At 43.1% G+C, this 9,803-nt stretch overlaps 1 protein-coding gene across 1 annotated transcript; it reads left to right on the top strand.

The window, feature by feature from the left end:
* Window positions 1-278: 278 nt before the first annotated feature.
* On the top strand, window positions 279-9,016 carry TEX36 (testis expressed 36). The gene is made up of 4 exons (XM_068549076.1): window positions 279-329; window positions 6,244-6,375; window positions 7,641-7,721; window positions 8,720-9,016. The coding sequence occupies exons 1-4, from the start codon at window positions 279-281 to the stop codon at window positions 9,014-9,016; spliced, it is 561 nt and encodes a 186-aa protein (XP_068405177.1).
* Window positions 9,017-9,803: the final 787 nt, after the last annotated feature.

Here is a 9,803-nt window from a genome sequence, read left to right as displayed (position 1 = left end):
TCACCTGGGACCTGGAGGCTTACACACTGGGGAGCGACAGCTGCAAGGGACCCGAGGCAGGAGCCCTTGGGGGGCTTGGAAGACCCGCACTCCTCCCCCATTGTGATGGGTGGGCTCTGATGCTATGACAACAGGGACCACTCCCGGACTTCCCCTCCTGGTAGAGGCTGAGAATTAAAGATCAGGAACAAGGAGGAGTGGCTTCCCAGGTGTAGAATTCGTGAGGCGATGGAGGGATAAGAGAGCCAACCTCAGCCCCCTTCAGCTTCCTGCAGAAAATGGCCAAAGGGAGACGCTTCAACCCACCTTTAGACAAGGATGGAAGATGGGTAAGAAGGATGGTGCCCTCTCTCATCTTTCTCAGGTCACGTGGGTGTGGTCAGGACACAGAACTGAGTTCGGATCCCACTTCTGCTACTTACTATAGTATGACGTCTGACAAATCACTTCACCCAGCCTCAGTTCCTTCATCTGTGAAATGGGAATCTCATAGTATCCTTGGGAGGACCAAATGAAATTAATCTGAGTATAAAACGCTCAGCAGGCTGGCAACTTGTGACTGTTCACTAAGCAGTAATTGGTGTGTGCCCTGCTTTTTCTCTTTTCTATAACATCTATCTTCTGACATACTATATAATTTATTATATAAACTCCATGAGGCTGGTTATCTTTGTCTTTTTTTTTTTTTTTTTTGTCTTTTTTTTTCCCCACTGGTTGTATCAGAGAAAATTGTGGTACTAGCCTCTTCTAAAGCAGTAATACATAGAAAATTTTTTTAAAAATTTGTTTGTTTAAAAGGAAAAATAAAAATGGAAAACATCTTGGAAAATTTGCGGCTGAAGGCTTTAAAAACCCTAAGCAACTTAGTCTTTCTAAATCTCAGTCTCTTTGTCAAATGGGAGCATAATATACTAAGGTTAGAGGCCATGGTGGGGATTAATGAGATAATTTGTACAAAGGTGCTTAGTATAATGCATGGAAACATAGTAACCACTCAATACTTGCTAACTATTATATAGATAATATATAATATATGTAATATATATATGTATATATGTCCACCATGCAGAACCCACAGATACTGAAGGGAAACTAAGGGACCTGAGCATCCTTGGATTTTGGTACCCACAGGGTGGGATGGGGGGAACCAATCCCCCACAGATTCCAAGGGGTATATATTTATACTGATATTCTTTCTTGTATACCCTGCTCTATTTCACAGATTTAAAGTAATGAATGGAAAATATTCACAATAAAGTAGTAAAGTATATAAAAATAAGAATTCAGAACCAGTTTAAATATACTTTAAGAGGCTGAGACTGGGAAAGTATGTAACATAGATATGCAGGCCATATGGCCTAAACAGTAGCTATTTGGACATCAAATTTGACTCTGAGTTTCCTGGAAGCCAAAGTAAAATGGGAAATAATGTGAACTACATACACTAATTGGTTAGGAAGAGACAACGTAAGCTTCTCAGACTAAATAGCTTGGCCTCTTTTTATCACCTACAGTATCAGTTAGGACTGTGTTTGAATATTATAGAAAGCTGACTACAGTACCTTATCCAGACAGGGGTCTGTGTTTCTCAAGTAACAATCAGTCCAGAGGGAGGCAGTTCAGGGCTGGTACAGATGCCCCAGGGCGTTGTCAAAGGCCCAGGTTCTTTTCAGCCTCCTGTCCTGTCATCCTTAGTGCAGTGTGTCAACTCAGGCAGGTAAATGAGAGGAAAGTCAACGGATAAATAGATGGAAGGCACCTGTCAGCTAAGTCGGCCCCTTTTTCTGGGGGAAACAATCTCTTTCCCACGAACCCCACCCACAGACTTCTGCTTTCATTTCAACTGGTCACATGGCCAATTTAGCTGCAAGGGAGTTTGGGGGGGTATTTTTTAACCAACCACGTTGCCACCCCAAACAAAGTCAGGGTTCTGTTATAAGGCAGAAATCGAGGAAGAACATTGCATCTCCCACTGGTGTCCCAGGAAAGTACCTGGGCCCAGTTTAAGTGGGGAGCCTTTGGTGTGGGTCCTTTCTGCTGCCGGCACCTAAGAGCGTAAAGAGAATAGTGCTGACGTGAAGTTTCCCAAAGTAACTTGTTGGGAAAATTAAAGAAATTGTTGGCTTTGCGTCAGCAGCAGCCCCTTTGGGAGACTAATTGCCACATTGGAGGTGACAGTCATTTCGCAGTTGACCTTGCTGGTGGTAACCTGGCTGTTGCTAGGTAGAAAAGGCTCTCTGCACGCACTTTCACCTTCCTATTTAATATTTCAGTCACTGAGTGATTGAATGCAGCAAAAATTTCACTGCCAACTAGTTAAAAAGCTGTATTTCACGGTTACAATATCTAACAGAAGGGTTTATTTCACAGCTATCATGTTATAGCCATTAAATATATATTTTAAAAGAGTGAAATTAAAATGCTAGAGCCATTTATTTTTTTACAGTGATTCAGTCCACAGACTTGCAGAATACAAATGAACTCAAGTCAGTTGTCATTTAGCTGGTGAGAGGGATCCTTCGTGATGTAGAAAAACTCTCCACCTTGGCCTGATTTTCCATAACTTGGAAAATCAGATTGGAGGAGGGGAAAAGGGAAAGGTTCTGAGTCTGGAGGCCCTCTGTATTATTTATATTTACTTAAAAATTGTTTAAAAACATTAAAAAATATATAATACAGGATGAATTAGAAATGTATAGGTTGATTTTGAAATATTTCTGGGGTATATTGTTAAGTGAGAAAAGCAAGGTGTAAAATAGTATGTATCATATGGTCCAATTTTTATAAAGCAGTGTAAGTCCCTTTTGTAGGTACGGGTGTTTGTAAAGGATCATACGAGAGCTATTGTCATTACTATTGTTATCACTGTTATCTGGGGTGTTGGTGGGGGTGACAAGAAGGGGAAGGAAACAGAAACCAAAAGTTACTATTAAATTATAAAAAGGCATTTATTGCAAATCAAAACCACAATGAGGGATCACCTCACACCAGTCAGAATGGGTATCATCAGAAAATCTACAAACAACAAATGCTGGAGAGGGTGTAGAGAAAAGGGAACCCTCCTGTGCTGTTGGTGGGAATGTAAATTGGTGCAGCTACTATGGAGGTTCCTTAAAAAACTAAAAATTGAATTACCATATGACCCAGCAATCCCACTACTGGGCATGTACCCTGAGAAAACTGTAATTCAAAAAGACACATGCACCCCAATGTTCATTGCAGCACCAGTTACAATAGCCAGGGCATGGAAGCAACCTAAATGTCCATCAACAGATGAATGGATAAAGAAGATGTGGCACATACATACAATGGAATATTACTCAGCCGTAAAAAGAAACGAAATTGGGTCATTTGTAGAGACGTGGATGGACCTAGAGACTGTCATACAGAGTGAAGTAAGTCAGAAAGAGAAAAACAAATATCATATATTAACCCATATATGTGGAATCTAGAAAAGTGGTACAGATGGACCGGTTGGCCGGGTAGAAGTTGAGACACAGATGTAGAGAACAAACGTATGGACACCAAGGGGGGAAAGCGGGGTTGGGGGGGATGGTGGGATGAATTGGGAGATTGGGATTGACATATACACACTAATATGTATAAAATAGGTAACTAATAAGAACTTGCTGTATAAAAAATAGATAAATAAAATTCAAATAAAAAAATAAAACAGAAGATCAGAAAAATAAAAAGGTCACATTTATAATTTTATAAATTTATAATTTTTGAAGCCACATTTATAATACGATCCTATATATGCAAATTATGCATATATATGGGTGTACAGTTGCACAAGGATGCATGACAAAGTTGGTCACCAGAGAGTTAAGGGGAGGACTTCCCTGGTGGCACAGTGGTGAAGAATCCACCTGCCAATGCAGGGGACACGGGTTCGAGCCCTGGTCCAGGAAGATCCCACATGCCGCAGAGCAACTAAGCCCGTGCGCCACAGCTGCTGAGCCCGCATGCTACAACTGCTGAAGCCTGCGTGCCTGGAGCCTGTGCTCCACAACAAGAGAGGCTGCGACAGTAAGAGGCCCGCGCACCGCGATGAAGAGTGGCCCCCGCTTGCCGCAACTAGAGAAAGCCCTCGCACAGAAACGAAGACCCAAAACAGCTAAAAATTAATAAATAAATTAATTAATTTTTAAAAAAAAGAAAAGAAAAGTAAAATAGATAAGAAAAAGTTAAGGGGAAAGAGTGATGGGATTTCAAGGGAATTCTACTTCCTTATGTTTTTCTTTATTGTTTGAACTTTTAAAAACCATAAGCATGTATTACAACTCTAATCAGAAACAAATACAATTATTTTCGTTGGAAAAACGAGACAATTAATAGATGCGCTTCATTAAGAAACATATAAACTACGGCAAAAAAAGTGTTCTTCCTTCCCTGGTGCCCTCCTCCGAGGTGACCCTGTTGCTCGGCCGTGGAAGAGCCCGTCCACATGATGGTGTGTTGGTTTGTGTGGTTGTCTCCTTGCCCTTGATCCCGGTTCCTACTCTGCTCGCCCCACAGGCAGCTATTCACACGTGTTTAATGGGAGTTCTTTTACTGAGATGTGTTCTTGTAAATTATGTATTGTTGTTTTGTGTGCATGGATTATTTATTTACATAAATGGTGTTGGGTTATAGATCTCATTTTGTTTCTTCTTTCCACTCAGCACTGAGTTTACAAGATCTCTCTCAGGCTATGTGTCATCTGGACGATTGGTTCTCCTTTTCTCTGCCAACAATGCCCCACCAAGTATACCACATAGATGACATAATCTCTCTACCTTTTGACATAAATAGTAGCATACTAAATGCATTCTTGTGCAGAAATTAAACAAAAACCATACTTATATGTGCAGTTATATCATGACTTGAGAAGGAATGGGAGAGAATGGCAGTGTTAGCCAATACCATTATAATCCCAAAGAGAAGGAAAGACTGGCTTTGGGTGTGACAATGGGTTTGGTGACAAGGGAGGGGACAGCTGTGAGCAAAAATAGAACCTGCCAACAGCTATTGTACACTCTCTGGGTGCGTGCATTTTCTCCTTTAATCACATCTACCCTATCAAGTAAGTATTGTTATTTCCATTTTACAGATGAAGAAACTGGGGCCTGGAAAAATTGTCTCTTGCGGAAGGCTGACCTCATGGGAGAGAGAGCTGGGATTGGTCTCAGGGCATTTGGATCTACTCTCTGTGACCCACCACCACATTATGCTTCCTCCCTTTTCAGGAATTTTCGCTAAGAGTCAGGGTCTTGCCTTCTGTTTGTATTGTAGTTTCCATTCATATTCCTCTCCTTGAGATCCCTGCTTCAAAGTCCACTTTGTTGGGGTGGCTTTTAAGAGGTGCTGTTTATATAAAATTGAGGTGAGCTACAGTGGCTGTCAAGCACCACTCGCATCCCTCTTCAGGGGGAATTCGGGAATGGACTACTTGTGCTGCTGCTGAAAGTGTGGCTTGGGAGGCCCACCCCTAGATATTCCTTGGCTGAAAAGAGCTGCTGCCCCAAGGTCACTTCCTGGGTCCCCACTGTCCTCTTCTACCCAGTGACTGATTGACAAAGGCTCACAAAGGCCCAGTCCTCTCACTCCATCAGGCTGACTCTGAGAAGGCATCCCATGTCTAGAGCTCCCTGTGGGGTTGGTCCAGGCCTTTGTTGGGACTGCCTCCCTAGGCCCAGTCCTGTTTCCTTCCCTTCTGTTCATAGAGAGATACTAAAGCCCACCCCCAGCCATCCAAATAATCTTCCCACCCTCTACCATTCTACATTCTCTGTGGAGACTCAACGCGACCCTTCTCTCCTCCCCTTCCCCGTGTCCTAAGGTCCACTTCATACCTGCAGGAGGTTGGCTCACCCCTGTGAACATGGGCTGAATCCTTGGCCCCAAGTGCAGAGAGCTCCCTTACCACAAGGAAGATCTCAAATAATCATTGTCTCCTCAGAGTACATCAACCCCCTCTCACGGGGCCACACCCTCCTCACCAGGCCTCGGAAACATTTCCAGGCTCCGAGCAGCAGGGTGGCCCCTGTAACTTGAAACAACCGGCAGTGGTGGCCTCGGGCCATGACAATATTTTTTGTCTTGGAAAGAATACTTGAAAATTACAAAAATTATGCCATTTCCATCGCATGCCAGAAGCACCCAAATTGCATTTTAATCCCTTTACAGAGGAAGCCCTGATACTTGGCTTAGAGATTCAGATGTGTCTGGTTTTAATCAAGGCGTGTGCTGTTTTTCCAGTTCCCTCACATTGGACTAATGCAAAAGACACCAGAATCCATCACACATACAATGTTAAAAGAGTCCAATAGTCCACGTTTATCTCGGCAAGTGGAGGAGAAGCTACCGCCAATCTACAAAGTGCGGGAGAAGGTGAGTCCTGAGAGCTGGCCATGTGCCCCCCTGGCTCTTCAAGGGGGTGGCACCGCTGCCACCAGACAACTCTTTCTCGGAGGGAACTGCTCACTTGCCCTCCCTGGACCCCTAAATTCTGGTAGCATCCTACCTCATACACTGTTCAGTACGATACCTCAAATAGTCTTTAGAAGGAACTACCTCTGGTCCAGACAATAAAGTTAGGCTCCTCTATGGACAGAGTTCTTTTCTTTTCTTTTTAAGATTTTTTTTTTTGGATGTAGACCATTTTTGAAGTCTTTATTGAATTTGTTACAATATTGCTTCTGTTTTATGTTTTCGGTTTTTTTTGGCCGTGAGGCATGTGGGATCTTAGCTCTCTGACCAGGGACTGAACTTTTATCCTCTGCATTGGAAGGCGAAGTCTTAACCACTGGACCGCCAGGGAAGTCCCTATGGACAGAGTTCTTAACATGCACATTCTTCCTTGCTGGCCAGTTCATGAGCAACTTTAGGGACATGAAGTGGCCGGAGGGAGAAACAGGGTTAACTTCACATTTAGCCGCCCTGAACCAGAGAGCTCTGGTCTACTAGGATCCTGATTGGGCAGAAGAAGAAGATGGCCTCAAAATTCTTTTCCAGCTTTCAATTCCATGCCTACAGACTTTCCCTTCCTTGTCTCTCAATAAGATGTTTTAAAGAGAATTTTTTATGATTTTCAGCAAGCTGGCAATAAGGTTGAGTTTCAAAGCCTTGAGCTGATGCACACACCCAAGACCTCACCCTGTGCCGTGTGTGCCATCGCTGTCGATGGATTTAATTCTTCGTTTTTTAAATAAATTTATTTATTTTATTTATTTATTTTTGGCTGCGTTGGGTCTTTGTTGCTGTGCGCGAGCTTTCTCTAGTTGCGGCAAGCGGGGGCTACTCTTCGTTGTGGTGCGCGGGCTTCTCATTGCAGTGGCTTCTCTTGCTGCGGAGCATGGGCTCTAGGCACACGGGCTTCAATAGTTGTGGCACGTGGGCTCAGTAGTTGTGGCGCACAGGCTTAGTTGCTCTGAGGCATGTGGGATCTCCCCGGACCAGGGCTTGAACCCATGTCCCCTGCATTGGCAGGTGGATTCTTAACCACTGTGCCACCAGGGAAGCCCTGATGGGTTTAATTCTTACTTAGAGGTCACTTTGCCTCCTCCGTCTTCCTTCCATGCCACTATAGGTCGGTTCTGGAAGCATACTGGGGTTCTGATGTGTGCCTTTTTATCTCTTCCCTTGCTCTTTTCCAGCAAGAAGTAAATAACAACTTCGCCTTCTCTGTACACGACAATCGTCACAGCTTTCAGAACTCTGGATTCTACCTTGACTCTGTGAGTATTTCTCTCCAAGTTGCTAATAAAATGAGCGACATTAGGGCTCTTGATTTTCTGAGACATGTTGAAGATAGAGGACTGACCTCAAAATTGGAACAAGATTAAAGCCTCATAACAGGTTACCAGGGGGGAAAAAAGCATAAAATTCTCGGAGTCCCACGTAGCTTTCAAAATCTACACCAGCCTTCCTTCTGCCTAGGTTTTTGTGAATTTCATGCTCATCAATGTGCTTTCCCATAAACTGTCTCATTTGTGAGCTTTCTTGTGAAGATCTGTCATGGGAAGGACGGATTGCCTATGTGTGTCTCTGAATGGCAGAGCCAGGATCTTTGAGGAGTCAAAGGAATGGATGGGGAGCTTACATGATATAAAGAAGGACGTCCTAATAACTGCAGTTGTCTTTTCTCCAGAGGTGGTGTTTCCCCATCACTGAAGAAAATAAAGTCTGATAGCACTGGTTAGTGGCGGTTAACAAAGCACCGGGCAACGAAAAGAGATCGCAAGCGCATATGTAATTTAAAATTTTCTAATGGCCAGTTTAGTAAGAGTTGATGAGGAAACCTGTGATCAGAGACCCAAAGGTGCTGCTTTCTTCATTGGGAATCCTTTGGGATGGGAAAGAATCTATGGATCTCTCGGTGTAAGAACCATCCCACTGAGTGCTGGAGATGCAGCCTGGGGTGGATACGCTGAGGAGCCACCTGGGTGCAGAGAACCTACTTGGGGTCCCAGGGAGTCCAGGCTGTGGTCTCTCCGGTTCTGCCCTCCATGTCTCTAGAAGTCCAGTCCTCCTGGTGGGAGTGGAAGGCTGCGAGAACCAGGATGTTGTGAGTGTCAATTTATAGCCTTCAACAGGTTGATAAAGGATGTCTCTTGTAAGAGTGGTCATGCTGTGCATTTAGAGATAGGGTGTCACGAAGGTGGTTTTACTAAAGACATCTGAACTGTGTGACCTTGAATATTTTTCTCCTAACCTTCTTGTGATTCTTCTCCAGGGCCTGGGATGTAAGAAGATCTCCCCAGAAAAAAGGCAACACATTTCAACAAATTTCAATCTTTGGGCATGTGACTATGTTCCATCTTGTCTCGATGGCTTTTCAAATAACCAAATATCATATGTCTGTCAGGAAGCTGTGGTGGTCCCAATTTTCAGACGCTTTCCAAGACATTACAATGAGTTATGGAACACTTTTAAATTTATTCCCCAGCAAAGCTATACAGAGTATCTGAAAAAGAATCCAAAAGTAAGGTTCATGATTAACAAAAAGGCTGGTTCTCCACTGGAGCCCTAACCCTTCCAGAAGATTCTTGATGAGTTTTGCAATATTGTTATTTCATCGCACATTCTAAAAGTATGTATTTTCTGATCCAGCACTGAGGTTTGACATAAGATTTGTTTAGGATTAGAGAATATAGACTGTATGTGCCTCAATGCTGAGGTGAAGTTTTCTTGCAGTGATAACATAAAGAAACATAAAGTCCTTATATAGAGAAACCAGAAAGGCAACAGGTAATGTTGCCACTCCCCCACCTTTAAAGTATTTTTATGATTTTAATAAGGTTGAAAAATATTCAGGTCCTTATAAAATAAAGATACGTGATGACATACACATTTTAAATGAATGTGTTTTAAACAAAAATGTGCTTAAATTTTGAAATTGCCACATTAACTTTTGGGAGAGGTTTTAAGTTACATAATTAATATAGGCTTACATTTTCATCTTGAAATTTCAAACAAACAGAGAAAGCAGGAGTCCCCTTTGATTTCACCACATCTCTAATCCTTGTCCTGTCCCCAGAAGTAAGCTAACCATTTGTTTTGTTTTGTTTTAATTTGTTTATTTAATTTATTTATTTTTGTCTGTGTTGGGTCTTCGTTGCTGCACGCGGGCTTTCTCTAGTTGTGGCGAGCGGGGGCTACTCTTCCTTGCAGTGCGCAGGCTTCTCATTGCGGTGGCTTCTCTTGTTGTGGAACATGGGCTCTAGGCATGCAGGCTTCAGTAGTTGTGGCACGCGGGCTCAGTAGTTGTGGCTCACGGGCTCTAGAACACAGGCTCAGTAGTTGTGGCGCACAGGCTT

The sequence above is a fragment of the Eschrichtius robustus genome, chromosome 7 (genome assembly GCF_028021215.1).
Source record: "Eschrichtius robustus isolate mEscRob2 chromosome 7, mEscRob2.pri, whole genome shotgun sequence".
Classification (NCBI taxonomy): Eukaryota; Metazoa; Chordata; class Mammalia; order Artiodactyla; family Eschrichtiidae; genus Eschrichtius; species Eschrichtius robustus.
This window is presented reverse-complemented; position numbering and strand designations above follow the sequence as displayed.